General features: G+C 40.9%; 5 protein-coding genes across 6 annotated transcripts in view; 2 read left to right on the top strand and 3 right to left on the bottom strand.

Moving 5' to 3' along the window:
* LOC116333427 overlaps positions 1–24,461 on the top strand; it is a 493,334-nt gene that overhangs the window by 293,546 nt on the left and 175,327 nt on the right. The gene's annotated exons all lie outside the window — the stretch shown is intronic.
* On the bottom strand, positions 51–12,200 carry LOC116328226 (histone H4-like). Of its 2 annotated transcripts, XM_039608647.1 has the most exons (8): positions 11,903–12,200; positions 10,947–11,169; positions 8,825–8,876; positions 7,848–8,064; positions 5,956–7,750; positions 5,694–5,867; positions 5,168–5,341; positions 51–2,010 (listed from the first exon to the last, which is right to left on the bottom strand). In XM_039608647.1, the coding sequence occupies exons 1-2, from the start codon at positions 12,193–12,195 to the stop codon at positions 11,148–11,150; spliced, it is 315 nt and encodes a 104-aa protein (XP_039464581.1). In that variant the 5' UTR covers positions 12,196–12,200; the 3' UTR covers positions 51–2,010; positions 5,168–5,341; positions 5,694–5,867; positions 5,956–7,750; positions 7,848–8,064; positions 8,825–8,876; positions 10,947–11,147. The 2 variants fall into 2 exon arrangements, with proteins under 2 accessions (XP_039464581.1, XP_039464582.1); XM_039608648.1 differs by lacking the exons at positions 51–2,010; positions 5,168–5,341; positions 5,694–5,867; ... (1 more) ...; positions 7,848–8,064; positions 8,825–8,876 and adding an exon at positions 10,395–10,414.
* On the bottom strand, positions 16,135–16,667 carry LOC116328225 (histone H3). Its single transcript, XM_031749954.2, has one exon. The coding sequence runs from the start codon at positions 16,631–16,633 to the stop codon at positions 16,223–16,225; it is 411 nt and encodes a 136-aa protein (XP_031605814.2). The 5' UTR covers positions 16,634–16,667; the 3' UTR covers positions 16,135–16,222.
* LOC120438377 (histone H2A-like) lies at positions 17,680–19,627 on the top strand. Its single transcript, XM_039608765.1, has 3 exons — positions 17,680–17,726; positions 17,890–18,189; positions 19,531–19,627. The coding sequence occupies exons 1-3, from the start codon at positions 17,680–17,682 to the stop codon at positions 19,610–19,612; spliced, it is 429 nt and encodes a 142-aa protein (XP_039464699.1). The 3' UTR covers positions 19,613–19,627.
* On the bottom strand, positions 21,579–22,802 carry LOC120438182 (histone H1-like). Its single transcript, XM_039608628.1, has 2 exons — positions 22,635–22,802; positions 21,579–22,076 (listed from the first exon to the last, which is right to left on the bottom strand). The coding sequence occupies exons 1-2, from the start codon at positions 22,781–22,783 to the stop codon at positions 21,602–21,604; spliced, it is 624 nt and encodes a 207-aa protein (XP_039464562.1). The 5' UTR covers positions 22,784–22,802; the 3' UTR covers positions 21,579–21,601.

Raw genomic sequence — 24,461 nt, 5'->3', positions numbered from 1 at the left:
CCTCCTACCCGCTGTCTACTGTCTCACTCACTGAGAGGACAGACGCACGCTCCACTTGACTAACCTGCAGCATAACACACCTGTATGCTATAAATACACCTGTTGTATAAATGTTTACAAAGACACTTTAAAAACATCTTGCTGTCTGTTTTTTCCTCTGTTCCTCCTCTTTGTTTTTAACTCTCTGAACTGTCTGTACAGTTTATCCAGATATAAACAGTTTCATTTTGTTTTATATAAACATTGCAACACAGTAACAGATGAACAGCCGTTTTTCATTTATTTAAAAAAAAACAGCTGTTTTTAAATTCAATTGGAGAATATTTAAACTGACAAAGGTTTAAAGTTAATTACACACATATATACATGGGAGAAGTCAACACACCTTATACACTGACACTGTCTCAGTGTTTGTTTCATATGCAACAAGTCAACAAGAAAAAAATCCCACTGTTTACATCGTATTTCTTTTTTCGTCACCTTCCCTTTTCTGTTACAATTCAGGACTATTTTTTTTTTTACATAGAAACCCCCCCTCCAAAAAAAAAAAAAAAAAAAAAAAAAAAAATCCAACTCTGAGATTGTAAAACAGTTTCTGATCAGTCGAGAAATATGTCTGTGAAGGTTCTCAGTCATCCAGGTCATCGTAGTCTAAGGAGCTTGGAAAGAAAAGCGTCTGGACTTCTTTAAGTTAACTTGAAGAAGTCCAGACGCTTTTCTTTCGAAGCTCCTTAGATCAGTCAAGAAACAGACTAAAGGTCATCTATAAGTCACTGTTTTTACTGAATATGAAATGAAGAGAGACGTCTCCAAAGCTTCCAGTTACAACCTCCATAAACTGCACTTATATTATTTCTAAGTTTTTGAAGCTACATTTGGATCGACAAAGACGAATAAAGTGTTTATGAATCCAGAACCATCTGGATAAATTGTGAAAACTGGTCACATGGTGGTGATATCGCCTTTTTCCACGAATTACTTGTAGTGAATTGTTCCTTAATTTGCATAACAGCAGAGAGAAACACAAATGTATAGCTATGCAATGTAAAAAAATTAAAGAAGCCTAAACCCAAAATATTTAAAGCCTGCAGCTCTCCTCCTCAAAGAGCGTAACACAACAATGTCTAAAATGTCTTAATTTTCTGTTCCAAAGATTTCATCCATCAGTCTAAACATGATTAAAATGTATATAATGGAACAAATGTAATGTTTGATTATAGTAATGCAACAGATTTTAAAGCGAATTCCTGTAGGTATTTGTAATGCAATATATTAATAGAAACTGATAACTGCTCTTAAAAAATAGGCACCAAAGACAATAAGATGATGAAAGACATGTTTTCAGGAGAATCTCTGGACTGCAAAACAAACTAATATATGTACAATGTATGAGACAATTTACCTGATATATTTAACATTCACAATATTTAACTAAGAAAAAGTATGAAACACCACAGTAAGTTCATTATTCTGAGTCAGCACAGAGGTGGATAATAGAGTCAGGCGTCACTCTAAACCCAGCATACACAGGTTCAGTGAAGGTGGTGTTGAAGGTGAGGAGGTGGATCAGTTTGTCAGAGGAGACACTCTAAAAGGACACAGTTCCTGCAGAACAGTCCACATACACTGCTACTTTGTGAGAATGAGCTGAAGGGAGAAGAGGGATGGCTCTTCCTACGTAATCATGATTTCCATAGTAACCCCTTTTATCACTGCAGTAGAGACTCCAGGATTGACAAGTCCTTCCAAACCTGCTTTCATCCTCTTCTCCTTTCCGTCTGATTCCTCCATAAGTTACAGCAACATGAACCTCTCCTCTCCACTCTACCTCCCAGTAACAGCGACCACTCAGACTGTTGGTACACAGCAGCTGAGGCCAGTGATCAAACCTAAGATCATGATCAGGATACAGCTGGTCTTCTTCCATGTACCTCACCTCCTTGTTGTCGTCAGACAGTTTGCTGTGTTTCCTGTGTGCTGTGTTTGGACCCAGCGTCAGATCACAGAAATCTAAAAGGGTCAATAAGACACAGTGCATAAACACTCAACTCTAACAACCTATTAGCAAATTATTAATTAGAGCTAATGTGTAACAGTAAATGTGGTCCTCATATTTTGTGGTCTGAAGCTTAAACATCCGAGGATGCAGGCAGTGTGATGATGAGTGTGAATGAGAAAAAGAAAGTAATAAATCTTAATGACATAATCATCAACAATGATTATTTAAAAGGGAATTGAATTAGAATAAATGTTAACATATAAATATAAGCATACAGGCTTTGTATTCACATTCAGTTCACATGCATTCAGATCTAAGGTGCACCACCAACGCTAAACACAAACACCAAAGTGATGTTATGTGATTTGGTTAATTTCCTTTTATGTGCACATGAAAATGTATGTAAATTTGTTCCTGGGCAACCAGGACTGCCACAGTTTTTTTTAAGTTTTTTTTTACATAGATTTCTGCAAGATGAAAATATCTCCTGTGGTGATTCTAGATGTAAGTGGTCATATTTTATTTTTCCCCACACATCCTCAAATTCACTACATGATGAATAAAGCCATGATAGGAGAAGTTGTGATGTATGAGATGATGACTTCATCTAACAGAGTTACAGTATTTTAAAATGGTGATGGGTAAAAATGATCTCCTTGGTAGTTTAGTGTTAACACAGCCAAATTTGTACATTTTCCAGTCAGTGGAAAATCAGTTCATCATCAGAATCAGTCAGCATGAGCATGTATTTGATTTATGGACAGATTTTCCAGTTTTAATTCTCAAATCTGATGTTCTTCATCCCAGTACATTGTCTAATGCTAGTTAACACAGATGAATTACAACCTGACTTATGAAGCCAAATTCTGTTTCAAGTAAACAAATAATTTAATTAATCTAAACTGTCGTCCCCTTTGGTAACTTTTATTTAGCACCAAATATTATAAATTAATCATGAGGTTGGTGCTGTTACAGCTGGTCTATGCCAATTTTACTGAGAGCAAAATTATCCAAATAATCTAAATAGAAAATTCTAGTTTACTATGTGGTCTCATTTCTTCACAAGATAATGAAGAAACGGTTTAATTGATTTCACATTGGTTTATGAAGAAATTATCACATTAGTGCTGCTGATTGGCTGAGGAAGAATAAAGTAGTTGTGGTAAACCAATCACATGACCACTTTAAGATGACAAAGCAACAAGGTGCTATGTGCCAGTTTTTAAAATGTGTTGATAGGCCACGTAAAACCAGTCACGATAAAAAAACAAAAAACAAAAAACCCAGCCCTTTCATGTTGATGGAAAAATGCACCATGTTGACCAATCAAAAAATGATATGCCAACATCACATTTGGCTGTTTAGGAAGAGGGGGAAGTTTTAAGAGTGAGTGAATGAGGTGACTGCTGAATGTCATAGGTGCTGCCAAAAAAGCCACCAAAGGCAGTTTACAGTGTAAACGGTGTCTCCAGGTAGATAACAGGAGGACTGATACACCTCCTGTTGTCAAGCCTGCAGGTATCAGTCTTGTGATGTTCTCCTTTATAGTCGACAGAAATTGTTTTTTGGAGTGGCACAAATAATTTGTGTGGCATCTTATTTAATGCAGAACACCTGACTGTTGTGTAAATAGTTTGAAATGGTTATTAAAAAAAGGTAAAAGGTAAATGGTTGCAAACAACTTTGTTGTTTGCATAGGATTTTAAAATTGAAAATTTATATCTGTATTTCAAGTTATGAAATTGGATTCATTAAACATGTTTGTGGTTGTTACAGTAAAAAATCTAAATTTCTTTCTACTCAGATTTTATGTTTTTTGTCATCTGATTTTAGAACAATTGTGTTAATACAGTATGTCAAAATAAAGAAATTACTGTAAGTTCAGATATGTGAGGTTGTGCTGAAAAGAATGATACCGAACAAGGCAAGATAAGCAGTTTTTAAAGGTGAACTGTAGAGGTCAAATCAAAAGTTAGCAAAAACAGAAAATTATACTCTGGACCCCAGAGGGCTCAACATTCTTTTAAAGTAACGCAATAGTTACTTTTCCTAGTAATTAGTTACCTTTCTAATATTGTAACTGAGTTACTAACTCAGTTACTTTTTTGAAACAGTAACTAGGAAATATAACTAATTACTTTTTCAAAGTCACTTCCCCAACACTGCTGAGGACATTGTGTGTTCAAAGTCAACTGTCCAGGTATGTGGTGACTTCACTGAAAGAACATGTGTGTCCAGCTTGCCTCCTGCTTCTACAACCTAACACAGATATCTTTGCATTTATTTCAACCATGACTGTATTTCCTTCTTAGTATTTTGTGACTGTATGGTTGTAACTATACATTGATTTTGTTCTGTTTATTTAAAATGGCAAAAAGAGTGAATGTTCCCCTAAAAAGGTCCAGGGGAACTTTACTATTGTCTGATTTTTATAATTGAGAGTTTTGATGGTAAGGTGTCTTTGATTTAGTGCTCCTGGGTTTCTTCATTACATATTATGAAATTGTGCTTAGTTTTATTTCTGCTCTTTCGTATTCCTGGTTATAGTAATTGTTTATTTTGATTTCTGGAGTTTCAGTTTGTTCCCTGCTTTCCCTGTGTCACTCCTAGAGTCTGTCTCCATGCTTGTCTACCTTTATGTCCTTGTCAAGTTCATGTGTCATTGTCACAGTCAGTATCCGGTTAATTCCTGTTTTATTTTGACAGGTCCTTGTCTTTTGTGTGCCATGTTCAGTTTTGCTTCCCCTGTCTAATCAATTAGTTTCTGTCCTGCTGTGTTCTCCGGGTGTGCCCACTCAGCCCTGATCTCCACCAGTGACTATACTGTCTGCGTCTCACTCTGCTCTTTGTTTACCCCTTTCTCTCGGTGTATGTAATCTCTGTTAGCCTGTTTGGTATCAGTTAATGTTGTTCGTATTATTGTTTTTTTTGTTTTTGTTTTTTTGGTTGCTTCGGTTATTTCCAGCCTCATTAGAGCACTCTCTGCTTGCCTCATGTCCTGTTCACATGACAGAGTGAGGATGAAGTCACTTGATGCTGTGGAAAATATTTTTAGTAAATGTTTCATAACATTTGCAGAAAAAACTATCTGCAATCAGGTCAGTGGTTACCTCACACTATGTTGGAGGAAAGAAAAAATATTCCCAGCTTTATTTCCTGTTTTCCTACCAGAGTATGTCCAGTGTCACATGTGGATCCTCCTTTAGAGCAGACAAAAGCTTCATTTCTGAGTCTCCTGGGTGATTATAGCTCAAGTCCAACTCTTTCAAATAGGAGGGATTGGAGCGCAGAGCTGTGGCCAGAGAGGTGAAGCCTGTCCCTGTGATCTGACAGCCTGACAGCCTTCAAACATACAACATGTTACATCATTGTAAGGAACTGCTCTGAATTTGATGATGTACATGCAGTCGAATGAACAGATTCTGATTTCAGTTAAAGTTGTTAAAAAACAAACAAACTGGCTTTTCTGCACTCAGTTTAAAAAAAGAACAAAAAGCATTTACTTTGTCTTTTTTGCTATGATGGACAAATGGATAAATAAAGTTATATTTTTGTGATTTGTGAAGTGTGTGTTTCAATTCTACTCTATTATACTCTTTCAGAGCTTACACCAGAACAGAAACATCATCTTAAATCTATAAAATAATGATAGTTGTGAAATATCCAAATCTCCTGAAACAAAGCATCAGCTAACCTGAGAGTTTCCAGCATACAGTGAGGACTCCCGAGTCCAACACAAAGCAGCTTCACTCCTGAGTCCTGGAGGTTGTTGTTACTCATGTCCAGCTCTCTCAGTCTGGAGGACTGGGAAATTAAAATTGAGGAAAGAGCTTCACAGCTTCTCTCTGTGAGGTTACAGCCGCTTAACCTAGAAAGACATGAATATCAGTGAACTTTCCAAACTCTTATAAATAAACACTAAGCAATTTCTTGCCAGGATTAAACTGGATACTTACTGGGCTTTCTTACAGGCTTTGACCACTGGCAGCAGCTGCAGAAGAGCCTCTTCTGAAACTGAGTATTTCCTCAAGTCAAACACATCCACACCTGTTTCTGATGACAGTAAGATGAAGAGCAGAGCTGACCACTGACCACGAGAGAGATTAACTTTAGACAGGTGTCCTGAACTCAGGTGATGTTGGACCTCCTTCACTATTGGGTCATCCTTCAGTTCATTCAAATGGTGGAGCAGATTGATGCTTTTCTCTGGAGAGAGAGTATCATTCATCTTTTTTTTAAACATACTGAACTGTTTCCTGATTTATCTGTAAACTGTTTCCGGTTTGTGTGGCAGATCTTGTAGGAAATCCCAACTGGCTGGCATTGAAAGACCCAGGAAGAAGCGAAGAAACAAGTCCAGATGTCCATTTGGACTCTTTAAAGCCTTGTCCACAGCACTCTGATAGAACTGTCTTACTGGAAACTCATAAGTCTGCACTGATGATATTTGTTCTTCTTCCAGCAGGTTGATACCAGAGTTGATGAATGTCAAATGGGCATGAAGAGCAGCTAGAAACTCCTGAATGCTCAGATGGACAAAACAGTACACCTTGTCCTGGTACAGCCCTCTCTCCTCTTTAAAGATCTGTGTGAACACTCCTGAGTACACTGAGGCTTCTCTGACATTAATTCCACACTCTGTCAGGTCTGATTCATAGAAGATCAGGTTTCCTTTCTGCAGCTGCTCAAAAGCCAGTTTCCCCAGTGCTTCAATCATCTTCCTGCTCTCTGGACTCCAGAGAGGATCTGTCTCAGCTCCTCCATCATACTTGATGTTCTTCACTTTGGTCTGAACCACCAGGAAGTGAATGTACATCTCAGTCAGTGTCTTGGGCAGCTTTCCTCCAGCCTGTTTGGTTTTTAACACACTCTCTAGAACTGTAACAGTGATCCAGCAGAAGATTGGGATGTGACACATGATGTGGAGGCTTCGTGATGTCTTGATGTGAGAGATTATGGTGTTGGCCTCTTCCTTGTCTCTGAGTCTTTTCCTGAAATACTCTTCCTTCTGTGGGTCAGTGAACCCTCTGACCTCTGTAACCATGTCTATATACTCAGCAGGGATCTGATTGGCTGCTGCAGGTCATGTGGTTATCCAGATGTGAGCAGAAGGAAGCAACTTTCCCCTGATGAGGTTTGTCAGCAGCACATCCACTGATGTGGACTCTGTAACATCAGTGAGGATCTCAGTGATGTGGAAGTTCAGAGGAAGTCGACACTCATCCAGACCATCAAAGATGAACACAACTTTGAACTTTTTAAAGTTACAGATTCCTGCTTCTTTGATTTCAGTGAAGAAGTGATGAATAAATCCCACTAAGCTGAACTTTTTATCCTTCAGTAAATTCAGCTCTCTGACTGTGAATGGAAAAATGAACTGGATGTTCTAGTTGGTCTTGTCTTCAGCCCAGTCCAAAGTGAACTTTTGTGTCAGGAGTGTTTTCCCGATGCCAGCCACTCCTTTGGTCAGAACTGTTCTGATTGGTTTGTCTCTTTCAGTCGAAGCTTTAAAGATGTCTTCACACCTGATTGATGTTTCTGGTCCGTTTGGTTTCCAGGAAAACATTTCAATCTGTCTGACCTCATGTTCAGTGTTGACCTCTCCGGTCCCTCCATCTGAGATGTAGAGCTCTGTGTAGATCTCATTTAGAGTGATTCGGGTTCCTGGTTTAGCAATCCCCTCAAACACACACTGGAACTTCTTCTTTAGGTTACATTTAAATGTATTCTCACAAAGTGGATCAGGATTTTCTACAGGAAAGCACCAGAAACATGAGTGTTATGATTATAGAAAATATGACAATTTCATTCCTGTAAAGACTGAATTTATGAAGAAAAATCCTCTCACTGCTCTGCAGACAGTCAGCCAGCTCCTCCTGTTTCATTATTCTCAGGAAGTTAACTGCAAGTTTCAGAAATGCCTCTCTGCTGCTCCTTCTCTGCTTCTCTTCCTCACTGTCCAACACCTCCTCTTCATCCCTCTGACACTCTGAATAATCTGGATTCAGATCATTCTGCATCTCCTGCAGCTCGTTCTTCACAAACGTGTTAATGTCCTCCAGCCTCTGGAAAAAAATGACAATCTGAATTCATGAAAATTCAGATCTTCATAGTAAAAACAAGATTTTCACAAGATTTGCTTTGTGTTTTTTTTTAATTTAACAAAAAAATGAAGTGTTAAAATTTATGCAAGTAACATTTTAAAATGAAACTCCTGCCAGTCAAAAAAATATAATTCCAACATGTTATTGTTTTATAACATTACTGGATATTTTTTGTGGACTGTCAGTTTGGTTCTTATTCATATAAGAACATAGGTTATTAACATTAATTTGCTTTTCTGAAAAAAATGTGATATATAAATACATATGTATATAAAAAAAGACCTGTTTTGATCCATCAATTTTAAGTAGTTTTATCTCTTTTTACCCACAATTTTCGAGGAACAATCTTTTGCCACTCAATTCATTGATGATATAAACAAAAACTCAGATCCTTGGAAAATTTCAATCTGTTTCATCACATCATAATCCTGAGACTGCTTTCATCAAGGTCTCAAATGATCTGCTGCTCATTAGCTCAGTTTTTGATACTGTGAATCACAAAATTTTAACCTTTTGCAGATTATTTTTTTTAATTGCCATTATTGCTTCTCTTCTTCATCAGCAGTCTGAAACTTTGTTTTGAAAAGTGCTTTATAAATAAAAAATAAAGTGAAACTAATTCACTGTCTAATCATTTGTGGAATTTTACCATTTTTTAATGATCATGGGACTTTGCAACATAAAAACAATTTAAAAAGGAGGTATGTGTACATGTACAAACCTTAAACACCGAGTCCAGATCAGTTTGATGCTGAAGACTCTCCTGATTGGCTCTGTGGAGACATCATGAAGAAATCAGAACCATTTTGCACGTAAATTTCTAGCCAAAGATTTCTCGTCTACTGTTTCGTGATCATTTTAAATAAAACAAGCACTACTGTGCTCTAGCAAACCTATTATGTTTATTTACAGACTTATTTATTTATTCATTTTTTTGTTCTTGTAATGACCATCACTGGATATGCCCTGCACATTTGTATGAAGATAAAGATTAAAGAGAATTTTATAAAAAGAAAAAAAAAAAGATTTTGTGTTGAAGTGTTTTATTTAAAATGTTGCCTTTGTGTCTAAAAATACCAGCAGCAAGGAAGAGCATGTTAGTCAGCTGAAATTTTTTCTGAGGAATAAACTTATAAGACACAAAAAAATGACATGTTGACACTTTGAATCCGCCTACACTCAGCTACATCTGTGGTGTTCAGTGTCCAGACGATGAACTACAAAATGATCATCTTACCTAATCCATTTTGCCGGATTATTTCATGCAGGCCATATAAAAAAAAGAACCACTTGTGAAAAATGTCAATATTAAGGTAAAAAAAAAAAAAAAAAAAAAAAAAGATTAGGTGTGGTCCTTTGTCAGTTTTGTTGATGATTGTCATGAATGCCGGGATGGTTTGTCACTATGAATTATGAGATGGAATTATAATAACATGGATCAAGGATGGTCCATACTTAAGCTGGAATATAAAGGAAGCATTGAAGATCTCATTTAATATTTAGAGAGTTACAGCAGCTCATGGCTTCCAGCACCACACAGACAGCTGTGGATCATTTCACCTTCCTAAGCAAAACGGACACTTAGATTTTCATACCATGACACTGTCATTTACAGACAGGCAAGAAATTAAAGGCATAACCTGAACTCTTGACCCCTACACGGAGAGACATTGTTGCACTTTGCTGCCATGTTGGGCAGCAAAGGAAAAAGAGTCGAAAAAGCAGTACAAAGTTGCTGTGAGAGATTATCTTTGTCCAGTGAATAAGTATTTCACTAGCTGGGACCACATCCTCGGTAACGATGGGCGGTGAGGGACGAGGAAGTGTGAACTGGTGCTGCGGTTTGGGGAAGGCCTCGAAGGGGACTGGCAACGGCTCCCAGGCCGGGCAGATCCCCATGTACTAACGAGAAAGGAATGAAGGAAAGGAAAAGAGAGGAGAGGGAAAATGGAGGGGGGTGGGCCTGAAAATGAGAACAGCAGGTAATGGTGAAGGGGGGCTTTATAGCCTGAGGCCGGAGGGAGCGTGAAGGAGGAGTGGTCCCACTCCTGAAATTCTGATGAATAATTGATTATGAAAATGGTGTGATCATATACCATGGCTTTCACAGTCACCAGAGCTCAACCAAGACTATCTGGAGGAAATTAGACTGACATAACAGACAGATAATCAATTCCAGGAAACACTGAAGCTGTTGGGGAGGCATGTGTTGTACAAATACTTCCCAAACTTGTCTTTGTCACCTGTCTGTACACATTGCTTCTTTGGTTCTGGTCTGTTATGCGTTTCTACATAGTTGTGTCTTGTGAGCCTGTTGGCAGAGAATGCTATTTGTGTGTAACTTAATCAAAAAACATATCAAACATGTTTATCTTTCTATACATTTTACTTATTTATACTTATATGTTTTGTCAGTGCTCTTAGGACTATTGTGATGCTGATTCAAAGAAGGTCAGTAAGTCTAAGGCAGATAAAAGCTAAACTTATGCATGCATTAAGTGATTCCACAACTCACTTACAGAGGACACTTTATAAAAGTGGATGAAACAAGAATACACAAAAACAGCACTGCGGGATAGTCGGTCAGTGAACTTGATTATTAATGAAGGCTTTACAAAATCAACTATGTACACAAAGTCAAAAGTGCCTGTCAGGTATGCTGGAATCATCCACGTTATCATCAATAATACCAATGTGAATGTTACACACTTTAAAAAGTTTACAACGAGCAACATGTACTGACAATAGCCATACACGGGTAAATGTGTACTTGATGGACGTGCAGTAAATCTGCTTAGTATGATATTAAATATATGACACACTTACTACTTCATACAACTCACATCGTTTGTAACGAGCCACCGAAAGCACCACCGGGCACTGCTGACGTGAAGGCGCGTGGATACCCTCTGCTCGAAGAAGCTTCTGCGCGTGAGTGAAGGCAGCGACTCGGCTGAGCAGCTCCTGATGAGGTTTGGTGAAGACCATACTTGTCACCCGGCCTGCTGACGAGGTGCAGGGGCGAATTGCTGGTGTCGCCATCATCAGTTGTAGCCGCTGAAAAGACTAGAAATGGGCGTAATATATTAGATGTTAGCTAGCGCGCAGCTAACATTTACCATAGAGAAAAAGGATTAAATGCGGTATTCAGCCTCGTGTAATTTCCGCTAAATCCGGGAGCGTCTTAAGAACACAAGTTACAGACCGGGAAGTCTATAATTTACTGTAAACATAAAAGAAATGCCAGTTTCCAGAAAAAACAGCGGAGTTGGCCGCTTCGCTGTCCCGCTGCCCGTTGTTGTTTTGGTGACACAACTTCCGTCAACAGACGATTGGTCGTCTACAGTGGGATTCAGCGCTCTTATTGGGCCAGAGTCCAGTCACCGTAGACTCCGGGCCAACGAAAAGACGTAACCGTCTACGGTTACCGCAGACTTTGCGCTACCGTAGACAAAAGGAAATTGTTCTTCATATTTCAGTCTCAACTTAAAATAAGTCCGAACACTTCTTTCCAAGCTCCTTAGACTACGATGACCTGGAACACTGAGAACCTTCTCAGACACATTTCAGTCTCACCCACAAACTGCAAAATTTGTTGAGACACACGGTGCAGCTGTGTAAATGGGCACGATGATCTATTACATTAGCGCAATACAACCAGCCTGAATGTTCAGCGTTTGTACCAGTGAAAAAGACACACACACAGAGTAGAATCAGCTCTATTGAAGAGATGGGTGGTCCTGAAAAGGACCTTTTGTTGTTTGGATCAATACTGTAAACTTAACCGCCGAAGCCGTACAGAGTGCGGCCCTGCCTCTTCAGAGCGTACACCACATCCATGGCGGTCACGGTCTTCCTCTTGGCGTGCTCAGTGTAGGTGACGGCGTCGCGGATAACGTTCTCCAGGAACACCTTCAGCACACCACGGGTCTCCTCATAGATCAGACCAGAAATACGCTTGACGCCACCACGGCGAGCCAGGCGGCGGATAGCTGGCTTAGTGATGCCCTGGATGTTATCACGGAGCACCTTACGGTGGCGCTTAGCGCCTCCTTTTCCGAGTCCTTTGCCACCTTTTCCTCTTCCACTCATTTTTGCTGTTCAGAAATGAATCTGAAGAGTTACTTGAGCGACTCCTACATTTACATGTCACCTGAGGACGTAAAAGAAAACAGGAGCGGGGGAAACTACCGCCATCTACTGGCTTTTGGCGGAAGTGAGGAACAGCGTGACTGTGTCTGCGGGTCGAGTAGCACTGACAGTTTACTGTACACCCATGGGGGAGCGGGGGGGTGGCTTACTGGGCTTAAGCCCGGGTTTTTTTTCCAGAAGCCCGGGGTCTTTTGGAGTGTAATTTGTTTCATAGTTAGATGCCTGGCTGACAACTGTATAAAACAAAAACTACACACAGTATTCGAAGCACATAGTGCACACTGTGGGAATTTACCACTGTGCGTAAATCCCCCCCTAATATTGGTATGATCCGAGCTCAGGCACTAAGAGACTGAGCGGGTGAAGGGGGGGTGGGGGCTGCTGCCTCGAGTGCGCTTTTGGAGAAACGCAGCCAGGCAGACAGAGGAGAACTGAAGTTTGACCAGGTACCAAAGCAAATCATCCGTACTGTACAAATGATGTAAATATGACGGTGAATCACAAAAGACTGATATCAAACTGATCACTTGACCCATATATTACGTTACTTGCTCTTCAAGTGAATCAACAAATGGCGAAATGAAAAGTCGAACAACAACAAAGCTGTTTCTTTAGAGAGTCTTAGCTTACATGTGTGTTTATTTCATATTTTCAGTTGTTACCCTCCACGGCTAAACAAACTCTCTAAATCTGTTTCAGTTATGTACTGATATACAAGAATGGACATAAGGAGCTTCTTTCAAAGAAAAAACTCTGGTAGATGTTATTTTATATATTATGCTTTGTATGTTGTTCAGTATATTTCTATGCAAAACAAGAGAAATTTCAATACACAGCAGTATATTCGCAGTTTAAACCAGATATTTACATAGACTTTATGGAAAACACAAGAACTGTTTTTTACTGTACAACATCAATTTAGAGTAAAGTTGTTTTGTTTTGGATAAATAAATATTGAAATATCTTTTGAATTAGATAATGTCAGAATAAAGAGAGACAAAGCTGTCTATCACTTTCATCAAATTTAGGAGTACATATACACTAAGTTTATTGTTCATTAATAAGAAAACTCCAGACGATTCCATTCTGAGCTGAAGAAGCTTCTGATAGGTTCGTAGAGTCCATGTGAGTAAATTGGTGGCACACCTGTGGATGCATATAAGGCAAAACACAGAGCCTGTTTCTGTGAAATGGGAAAATCAAGAGATATCAACCAAAACACCAGGAAAAGAATTGTGGAGCTCCATAAGTGTGGCTCAATTTTGAATACAATTTGGTGCGATTTGCAATTAAGAAATACAGACGATTTCTCTCTTTACTCTTAAATTTAACAAATATGTTTTTTATATTTATCAACCTAAAAAAATAAACATTTAGTCTGATTTGATGTTACAATAAAAAAGTGTTTGTGTTTTGATCAGAAGAGTATAAATATCTGGTTTTAAGATAAGATAAGATAAGCTAAGATGGCCTTTATTAGTCCCACAGGTGGGAAATTTGTTTTGTTACAGCAAAAGTGCAAAGTTATGTAGCAGAAATTAGAAAACACTGGAATGCAATAAAATACAATAAAATAAAATAAAATACTATATACAATAGAATAAAAATAGAATAATATATACAATAGAATAAAATAGAAATACAAATACTATATACAACTGAGTAGGAAAATACAAAAACACAACTTCGTCAGAAGAAGAATTGCACATATAGCAGTCTTATTGCACATGTGTGGGTTTGTGTGTTTGATCAGCTGCAAAAGTCTTTATTGTAGAGTCTGACAGCAGTGGGGAGGAAAGACCTGCGAAATCTCTCCGTCCCACGGTGGGACGGAGAGACTGTATATATAACTGTATATTTGAAGATTGTCAGCACAAAGAGGGAGAGAGAGGAACAGAGAGGGAGAGAGAGGAGAAGAGAGGGAGATGGAGAATGAGGACAGAACAAGAGCAGGTGAAACACACATGTTAGTCAAATGGTTGTTTACCAAAAGTATCACCGTATCATAGGTACTCGTGTATCTCGCACCTAGTGTTTCTTTTTAGGTTTGTTATTTTTCAAATTCTATATTTATTAAGTTATGCGGGCTTGTTTGCACAACAAGGCTAAATAATTATATAAACTTTTCTCAATCTAAATATTGTACTTTGGTAGAATTAAAAAATAAGTGTAGTGCAGGTCTATGATGATTTTTAGTGCTACTATCATCTAGTTCTGATTCTGGTTCTGTCTTGGTTAAGTCCAGAGTAGTCCTGATTTTGAACTGTTGTAATCCTGTTTTAATTCCGGATCAGTTCTGGGTCTGGTTGAATTGGGGTTTAGTCCTCGTGTCTTGATACAGCCCGACTTTGTTCTGCCTTGCTGCTTAATTTAAAAAAAACTAGTTTAAGGTGTCCTGCGGATGTGATATATATTTTTCCCTATATGAAGTCATTCTTTTTTGAACAAAACTCAAAACAGAGCCTATTAATCTTTCAGTCATTTCTACCCCCCCCCCCAAAAAAAAAAAAAAAAAAAAAACAAAAAAAAAAAATCCCACATGCATACTACCCTTAGCTCCGGGTGTTTCAAATGTCTGCCTCCGCCTCTGCTGTACACTTTATGAGATTGAGTACCACGTCTCTCTGAGACACGTGTGTATCAACCCAACAGTTTTCCAGTTCTCCCGTTAAAATCTTTAATAAAGGCCAATAACCAGTGGTGCCTCCAACGGAGCCAGAAAAGGAGGGAAAGGTCATGCCATGAAATATTATTGTGGTCCCCGGATCGAATCGGTTGTTAGCCAGATTTTACCTTGAAACTCTGAATTCCAGACAGCACACGGTACAAATGTATAACACTGACTTAGGTGTGAAATACATTCACATCACAGGGGATCTTTTCAACATGTCTTTGCTGGTGAATACACAGCATGTCTCATCACTGAGGTTTTCACACGTTGGAACGAGGTCTCAAGCAAACAAAGACAAAACAGCTGAAGCCAGCAACCTGCACAGCCTGTCACACATCCATCACAACCATCTCTGAGAATCAATGTCGTTTTATAAGTTGGTTTATATTGGCTTTCCTGCATGAAATAGCATTCACAGATCATTGCATTTCCAACAGATTACTCAAAATGTCAATACTATATTTTTTGACTTGAAAGTGGCAGCAAATGATACTCTGGGAGCACTATACCTATGGTCTCACCTTGATTGGACTGTTGTGGACAGCGAAGGCCTCACAGTATCATTTGTGTGTATGTTGTCAATGTTAATAGTCTGAAGACAGTTTGTTAAACTAATGTCACTGCACAGTGTTCCCAGAAGTCAGTTCTTAGTGTTAGAGGTGAGAAGATCAACCCAACTATCGTCACCAGCGCCGTTATGGGTATTGGATCATTAAACAGGACTGTGTGTTTCTATACTCAAAGTTACTTTGAAAAATTATTTATAAAAAAAAAAAAATAAGAAGGAAAAACATGTTAGGCTTACTGTCCTGTCTATTACATTTAAACAACGAGTTCACCAGAGGTACTTGAGAGCACAGGCTCCGTCATAAGGTCTAGCGCAAAGCACTCCAATGTTATGAGCTTTGGAAAAACTGATAAATGAATAAGTGAAGGAGGGACACGTTTTAGAATTGAACTGTGTGGTTACAGTTTCCCTGCTGATAAAGAAAAACAACAATTGATGCTACAAAGTAATGAAGCATTTTTGTAAGTTACTACAGTAGAAGTCTGATTTAGTCCTAATAATTGGAAGTGACAGAAGTGTAGCAGAACGGCATTGTAATAAAACTGCTGATGCTTAGAAGGGGATAGTGAACTCCACCTTCATGCCAACGGTAGTTTCTAGTATAGAAACAGCATAAACATTTAAGTATCATTATAAGATTGATGTAATAGTAAAAAACGAGCGAGCTCTTGGTGTGAGTGAGGTGGCTCTGAAAAGAGCCTTTGTTGGTAGGAGAGCGTGTAGCGCGCTTAAGCTCTCTCTCCGCGGATGCGGCGAGCCAGCTGGATGTCTTTGGGCATGATGGTGACCCTCTTGGCGTGGATGGCGCACAGGTTGGTGTCCTCGAAGAGTCCGACCAGGTAAGCCTCGCTGGCCTCCTGCAGAGCCATGACAGCAGAGCTCTGGAAGCGCAGGTCGGTCTTGAAGTCCTGGGCGATCTCGCGGACCAGGCGCTGGAAGGGCAGCTTGCGGATCAGCAGCTCGGTGGATTTCTGGTAACGGCGGATCTCACGAAGAGCCACGGTACCGGGCCTGTAACGATGGGGCTTCTTGACGCCTCCGGTGGCCGGGGCGCTCTTACGAGCGGCCTTGGTGGCCAGCTGCTTCCTGGGTGCTTTGCCGCCAGTAGACTTGCGAGCGGTCTGCTTGGTTCTTGCCATTCTTTCTCTCTTTGCTTTCCCTGTGCTAACAGCAGAAAATGTAGCAACTTCAGGAGACTCGCTGCTCTTAAAGTGTGTGACAGGATGTGACGCGGTGCCGCTCCGGCTCGTGATTGGCGAGGGGCTCCACGTGGTGCTCAGCCCCGTTCAGAGGAGCACCGCCCCGCCTCGGTGTGTGCCGCTCATTGGAGAAAAGTGCATTGAATTTGCGCGCTGCCGCAAGCCTCTCTGCGATTGGTGCGTGACGAAGCTGCCCGCGCTCCGCGGAAATATAAGCGAGGCTTTGAGCAGATCGGACCACATTTCCTTTCAGTGTTGATACTCTAAAGAAGATAGCATCAAAATGAGTGGTCGCGGAAAAACTCTCAGCGCAATTTCTCAGGGTGCCCCGTGGGTTCGAGGAAAGAGGAATTGTGGCAAAAAAAAAGGCAGGGCCAGAGCGGGCGTACCATACCACAGACTTATGTTTGGAGATTTATCAAGTCAATGGGAACATTATAGTTTAAATATTCTCCAAGATAATACGAAAAATATTTATAAAAAAATTAATGAAATTAAAAATGAAGGTATGATTCAATATAAGTATGTTGACAAAGATGAAAATCTTTTAGTAGTTAAAAATATACAAGACAAATTATTATCCGAAAGCATGAGAGACGTGGTATGGCTCATCTCGCTCAGGGCGCCTCCCTGTGAGAGCGGTGGTTCAATGGAGTTGTTTTGTTACCACCATGAAATGTCCTATGATAGACTGTGATGAAGATGAGACCTTAGAACATCTTCTATTGGACTGTTATAGGACAACTGAGATAAGGCAGAAGATGACAGAAATTGGTTTTGATGTTGATGTTAATATTAAAGCGGTTAAATATGGTTTGTTTAAAGAAAAAATGGGTGAAGACAAAAGGAGACTCTTTTGGTTAGTAATGTGTGTAATAAACACACACATCTGGAAAACCCGTGCCAAAGGAGTGATAGAACAAAAGATGATAAGTAGTGATGTGGTGAGTAAACATATCATTACAGATCTGCGGAGAAGACGAACAATGGACCTGAAACTTGGGAAAGTTTTCCCCTGGAACGTATTGAAACTGTAAGTTTTAAAAGTGCTTTGTGGACTCGGATGCTGGATTCTCCTCCTTGTTTTTCCTTTTTCCTTAATGAGTGGTGTGTGATCATGGTTTTGTATATGTCATTGTATGTGTATGTACATTTTATATGTAATTTTGTATACTTTAAATAAAGTGTTAAAAAAAAAAAAAAAGAAAAACCGGAGGCAAAGCCAGAGCTAAGGCTAAGACCCGCTCATCCCGTGCCGGGCTTCAGTTCCCCGTGGGTCGTGTCCACAGACTGCTGCGCAAAGGCAACTATGCGGAGCGTGTGGGAGCCGGCGCCCCCGTTTACCTGGCAGCTGTGCTCGAGTACCTGACCGCTGAGATCCTGGAGCTGGCTGGCAACGCAGCCCGCGACAACAAGAAGACTCGCATCATCCCACGTCACCTGCAGCTGGCTGTGCGCAACGACGAGGAGCTCAACAAGCTCCTGGGGGGAGTCACCATCGCTCAGGGTGGTGTGCTGGGTATCTGGGGATCCAATCGAGAAGTGACTAAGAGAAAATTTATGTACAAGAGTAGGAAGCACGGGGGTTTGGGAGCCCCTGACCTAGAGATTGTGTTGCGAATTCCTTTTATTAGAATCACACTCAGCGCAATTTCTCAGGGTGCCCCGTGGGTTCGAGGAAAGAGGAATTGTGGCAAAAAAAGGCAGGGGCCAGAGCGGGCGTACCATACCACAGACTCATGTTTGGAGATTTATCAAGTCAATGGGAACATTATAGTTTAAATATTCTCCAAGATAATACGAAAAATATTTATAAAAAAATTAATGAAATTAAAAATGAAGGTATAATTCAATATAAGTATGTTGACAAAGATGAAAATCTTTTAGTAGTTAAAAATATACAAGACAAATTATTATCCGAAAGCATGAGAGACGTGGTATGGCTCATCTCGCTCGGGCGCCTCCCTGTGAGAGCGGTGGTTCAATGGAGTTGTTTTGTTACCACCATGAAATGTCCTATGATAGACTGTGATGAAGATGAGACCTTAGAACATCTTCTATTGGACTGTTATAGGACAACTGAGATAAGGCAGAAGATGACAGAAATTGGTTTTGATGTTGATGTTAATATTAAAGCGGTTAAATATGGTTTGTTTAAAGAAAAAATGGGTGAAGACAAAAGGAGACTCTTTTGGTTAGTAATGTGTGTAATAAAACACACACATCTGGAAAACCCGTGCCAAAGGAGTGATAGAACAAAAGATGATAAGTAGTGATGTGGTGAGTAAACATATCATTACAGATCTGCGGAGAAGACGAACAATGGACCTGAAACTTGGGAAAGTTTTCCCTGGAACGTATTGAAACTGTAAGTTTTAAAAGTGCTTTGTGGACTCGGATGCTGGATTCTCCTCCTTGTTTTCCTTTTTCCTTAATGAGTGGTGTGTGATCATGGTTTTGTATATGTCATTGTATGTGTATGTACATTTTATATGTAATTTTGTATACTTTAAATAAAGTGTTGAAAGACAAAAAAAAAAAAAAAGAAAAACCGGAGGCAAAGCCAGAGCTAAGGCTAAGACCCGCTCATCCCGTGCCGGGCTTCAGTTCCCCGTGGGTCGTGTCCACAGACTGCTGCGCAAAGGCAACTATGCGGAGCGTGTGGGAGCCGGCGCCCCCGTTTACCTGGCAGCTGTGCTCGAGTACCTGACCGCTGAGATCCTGGAGCTGGCTGGCAACGCAGCCCGCGACAACAAGAAGACTCGCATCATCCCACGTCACCTGCAGCTGGCTGTGCGCAACGACGAGGAGCTCAACAAGCTCCTGGGGGGAGTCACCATCGCTCAGGGTGGTGTGCTGCCCAACATCCAGGCCGTGCTGCTGCCCAAGAAGACCGAGAAGCCCGTCAAGGCCAAGTAAACTCAAAGCACTCGGCTTCACCAACAACAAAGGCTCTTTTAAGAGCCACACACTTCTCTCTGAGTAAACATCCCTCTTCTTATTACTGTGTCTTTAACAACTTGTGTACTGGGAAATGTAGATTATGCATCTTGATTCATTTTCAAATCTACATTCATTCACTTCATCTTTCACAGTAAGGGATTATAATCCACATTCAAAAAGAAATAATATTAACTCCTAAGCAGTGTGCGTTTGTATTATTCACAAGACAAGAATAGAGATTAAACTTTGGGTCTCAATATAAAATCCAAAAATAAAACCAAAGCAAAAAGCTTTCGTGTCTCCTGCTGTGTGATTAAGGCTCGTGCCTTGTTCAACCTCATTGCTCATCTTACTGATTTAAAATAAATGGGATATCACTAATTATTAGCTTCATAACTATGACTATAAACATGCATCATGGTTCACTCGCTTGATAATAAAAGCAGATCCGCAGCTCATGGAAACAGACAACACGCAGTTCATGATACGTGTGCCAAGACCACAAACCTTGTCAAACACAATAGGAAATCAGAACAGGAGGAGGAGGAGGAGAGGGACGGGTGGAGTTCTTTGCTACTGCAGAAACTATCCAGATACAGAGGGAGGAAAATGTGGAGCTGTTAGCAACATGTTCAGCACTGCTGCTGAATTTGGGACATTTTGCAAAGTCACTTACATCTACGCTCAGGTTTTTGTGTCTATTGTGAGTAGAATAAAACGATTAGAAGAATAGAAACTGCTCAGGTTTGCTTAGATAACAGGGGGCGGCTGGAAATCAGAACAACAGGAAATCATTGGTAAGTGTGGGTTTGGTTAGAATGACTTTTTCAACCCCTGTTTTAAGGACAATAGTGGATTTGAGTTCTCAAAGCATTTCATGCGACCTTAAAACTCTCAAGAATGACATTAAGTTGCTGAACTCTGACCTCTGACGTGCCAAATCACTTGGTTTAGCTATAAACTTTGGTATGTAACTGTAAGAAGGGAAGAAGTTACTGACAGTGAGGGTCTGTCTGTCATAAAATGAGGAGTAAAAGCTGCCTCAGCCAGATAAACAGGAAGCCACAGTTACTAGCCTGGGGGAAGAACAGCCCCCCAGACTGAACAACAGAATTAGTGGAAAACTGAGGGGGACACAGGGCAGCCCCAGACTCTTCTTCAGCTGGGATATCCAAAGAATCATGAGGTCAAGAAGTAAACCTCAAGACTATATTTTAAAATAAAAGAATTGCCCGCATCCTTAATGCAACAGAACTCCATTAGTTCAAATGTACATGAATCAAATTGGTTATGAAATGAGTAATGAAATAAATACATGGTAAAATAAACAGCTGTATGGGTTCAGCCTGGAGTAAAATGTGTCCTTGAAATCACCAAATATCAATTCAACTGACCTAGATTTAGTCAGGTAAGGTTGTAGAGTAGAGCATTTCAAGTGTTAAATATTGGCTAAGTATCAATAAATTATACAGTGCACTTCCACTAAAACAGCCAGTGTAGGCTTTTAAAAAATAAAAAATAGAAGTGAAACATATTTCATACAGAGATAATAACATGCATCTATAAATGTAATATTTTCAGTCACATTAGTTGTGTTTTGTAATAGAATATTTTAAAATGTAGGTGATAACTTTTAAAGGTGTATTTCTTGTATGATAGTGTCTCATAGTAAAACAAGAAGTGGTGTGATGTCTTGTACTATGAAGGTATGATTGTAAATATTGAGTTGTTAATATTTGTATTGTCTTTTCTGGAGTTGTAGACTTCTGCAGACAGCACTAATGTGCATCATGATACTAATAAAAGTCGTAAATGTAATGAGAGAAATGGGGAAAAGTGTGTGCTTTAACAATAAGGACACTATTGTGAATAACAGAGTGTTGAGTGAGTGTGAGGAAGGAGCTCTTGTGTGTTGCTGTGGTGGCTCTGAGAAGAGCCGTTGTTGAGTGTGAGAGTGGTGGCAGCTCACTTCTTCTTGGCTGCTGTGGCTGCCTTCTTGACTTTGGGCTTGGCGGCCTTCTTTGCTGCGGGAGCCTTCTTCAGCACCTTCTTGGGGCTCTTGGCCGCCTTCTTGGGGCTTTTGGGCGCTTTCTTGGCCGCCGCCGCGGGCTTCTTGGCCTTCTTGGGCGACTTCTTAGCGGCTGCGGGCTTCTTGGCTGCTGCTGCCTTCTTGGGCGACTTCTTAGCAGCTGCTGCCGGTTTCTTGGCTTTGGCAGCGGCGGGCTTCTTGGCTTTAGGAGCGACTTTCTTGGCGGGCTTCTTGGCTTTGCTCTCAGTAGCCTTCTTGTTCATCTTGAAGGATCCGGAGGCCCCGGTGCCCTTGGTCTGCACCAGAGTGCCCTTCGCCACCAGGCTCTTGATGGCGGTCTTGACGCGGGCCTTGTTCTTGTCCACATCGTAGCCTCCGGCAGCCAGAGCCTTCTTGAGAGCGGCTGCGGACCAGTGTTGCCAACTTAGCGACTTTGTCGCTATATTTAGCGAGTTTTCAGACCCCCTAGCGACTTTTTTTCTTAAAAAAGTCGCTAAAAGACGAAAAGCGCGTATCGCTTTTACTCTCAACAAGCAGCGGGTGCTGTAACACAGTCAGTTCTTCTTTTACTCTTTTACTCTTATGCTGTTTTGTGGATCACAAGGTTTAAAACTACTTATAAACACACACACACAAAGTAACTCCACCAGAGTGCCTATTTCGGATCACTTTTGCCGGTCCAAGCCCGGGTAAAGGAGCAGGGTTGGAATTGTGACATTAAAAAAAACAATAATTGCTAAAAGAAATTTAATTTGTAGTTCTAAATAAACTCTAAATGCATTTAGGACGTTTTACTCACTTTATGTCTCTTCCACGATGTTATTTCTCTCTCAACAACATAGGTTACAATTATATTAGCATGACCAATTATGCAAATTAGGTGATGACGTCATTTAGCGACTTCTAGCGACTTTTAGGACAACCAATAGCGATTTTCCTTACTGAGGAGTTGGCAACACTGCTGCGGACACGCCGCTGCGCTCCTTGGAAGCGGCCACGGCTTTCACAATCAGCTCGCCCACGCTGGGGCCGACCTTCTTGGGCTTGGAAGCCGTCGTCTTCTTCTTCTTGGCCGCCTTGGCCGGGGCGGGAGCAGGTGCGGGAGCTTCCTCGGACATTTTCCTCTTTCGCGTCTGAACGAGAGTCAAAGAGATTCACGGTACAGTGATGGCAAGTCGGAAGCGCCACGCTGCACTTAAACGCACCATGAGAACCGTGGAGAGTGAAGGCAGCGCGCGCAGCTCTCGCGTGTGCCCCGCAATGCTTCATTTTGTGTTTCGTGTCTCGGGATCAAAGAGCTCAAAGTGAGTTTGTGAGCAGCACTGCAGGCCGACAGTGGAGCAGTCCACAGCGGGCTTGTGTCTCCTGGTGCAGGCCTCGTGTCGGGCTCTCGTGCTCTCTGCTCTCGGTTCGTGGAGCTCCTAAAGCTCAGCGACTCGGTGCGAAGCTCAGCGCTGCTCGGCGGCTTCTTGCACTCTTTTCTCTGCTAAAACCGATAGAGCCGCAGCAGAGCTCCCTAAAAAGCATTTTCCAGCTGATACACATGTTTGTTCACGCACTCCGAGTTAAAAGCAGCATCTGGTGAGCGCAGCTGTGGGACAAAGTGACGCCGCGAGCTCCCAGCAAACACACCGATGCTGCTGGAGGCCCACGGAGCAGCGACACTTCTGTGACAGCTGCTCACTTCTAACCAAAGCACAGTTTCACTCACATTGTTGCACATCAGAAGCTTCATTAGTGACCTTACAGCAGCTCGCTTCCACACTTTAGCTCTGATCTCTTAGTCTGCATTGACTCTGTTTCCTTCTACAGTTACTGACTCTACAATAAACAACAGCACTCAATGAACACGTGAATACACACATCCACAAACTGATCACTATGGTAAATGACCTGTATTTGTATAGCGCTTTACACAACCAGTCATCCACCCATTCACACACACATTCACACACTGGTGATGGCAAGCTACATTGTAGCCACAGCCACCCTGGGGCGCACTGACAGTAACTGAGTATTACACATTGAGAATACCTGCTAAAAAAAACACCCATCCAGCCATCTCACTGTTAAACCTTGTCTTGTTGTCACTGTACAGAATGGTGTACGTCAGTTTAATGCTGGGGTGTGCTGCAATAGTAACTATCCTCGGTCAGAAGGAGAGGCTGACATCCAGGGATTAGATTACCACAGGTGGAGTTTATTGGCGGTCAGATGGATGGTACAGGAAGGTATGGCATACAGTAGGAGGATGTGGAGGGATGATATGGTGTGGTTTCTATGATTAAGAACAGGGCATAGGAAACAGAACAATAATAGAACAGGCATGAATACGGATCAAAGATTAAGAAAACTGGTAACAAATCCCTCCACCACAAATCAGTTTGATATCACTTACGGTTTCACATTTACTGAGGCACTACCCAAAAGGCGCCACAAGAGGGCACTCCAACACAAGAGATGACCCACTTATGATGATGCACCTAGTAAACAGTCAGCCCCCTACTTAACCACTACGTAATGCAGCGCTGTTTCAGCGTACAAATTCACATCAATTGGCAGGTGGACCAAACAGAGCAAGAACAAGCCCAAAACAATCAAATAACTGGGCTGTCATAGCTATCGCTAACTAGCACATATGCTAACGGCCACTAAACCCAATACACACAAGTAGCAGGGTAAACTTCTTGAGCATGGAACATTAACTCACTTTTAATTGACGCACACCATCCCCAACAAATACAGGATGGGCTATTTGCTTCCCTTCCCAGCAGCTCTCTCCTCAATCGCCAGCCC

This window comes from Oreochromis aureus, linkage group 3, assembly GCF_013358895.1.
Source record: "Oreochromis aureus strain Israel breed Guangdong linkage group 3, ZZ_aureus, whole genome shotgun sequence".
Taxonomy (NCBI): domain Eukaryota; kingdom Metazoa; phylum Chordata; class Actinopteri; order Cichliformes; family Cichlidae; genus Oreochromis; species Oreochromis aureus.
This window is presented reverse-complemented; position numbering and strand designations above follow the sequence as displayed.

What these genes read in the sequence shown, in the direction of transcription:
- LOC116328226 (XM_039608647.1), bottom strand. Translation starts at nt 12,195, where the DNA reads ATGAGTGGAAGAGGAAAAGGTGGCAAAGGACTCGGAAAAGGAGGCGCT. An exon ending in AAGAGGCAGGGCCGCACTCT is followed by an intron (nt 11,170 to 11,902) that starts GTACGGCTTCGG and finishes GCCCATTTCTAG; the next exon opens with TCTTTTCAGCGGCTACAACT.
- LOC116328225 (XM_031749954.2), bottom strand. Translation starts at nt 16,633, where the DNA reads ATGGCAAGAACCAAGCAGACCGCTCGCAAGTCTACTGGCGGCAAAGCA.
- LOC120438377 (XM_039608765.1), top strand. Translation starts at nt 17,680, where the DNA reads ATGGACCTGAAACTTGGGAAAGTTTTCCCCTGGAACGTATTGAAACT. An exon ending in CCCTGGAACGTATTGAAACT is followed by an intron (nt 17,727 to 17,889) that starts GTAAGTTTTAAA and finishes GTGTTAAAAAAA; the next exon opens with AAAAAAAAGAAAAACCGGAG. An exon ending in AAGCTCCTGGGGGGAGTCAC is followed by an intron (nt 18,190 to 19,530) that starts CATCGCTCAGGG and finishes GGGGGGAGTCAC; the next exon opens with CATCGCTCAGGGTGGTGTGC.
- LOC120438182 (XM_039608628.1), bottom strand. Translation starts at nt 22,783, where the DNA reads ATGTCCGAGGAAGCTCCCGCACCTGCTCCCGCCCCGGCCAAGGCGGCC. An exon ending in TCCAAGGAGCGCAGCGGCGT is followed by an intron (nt 22,077 to 22,634) that starts GTCCGCAGCAGT and finishes TTGGCAACACTG; the next exon opens with GTCCGCAGCCGCTCTCAAGA.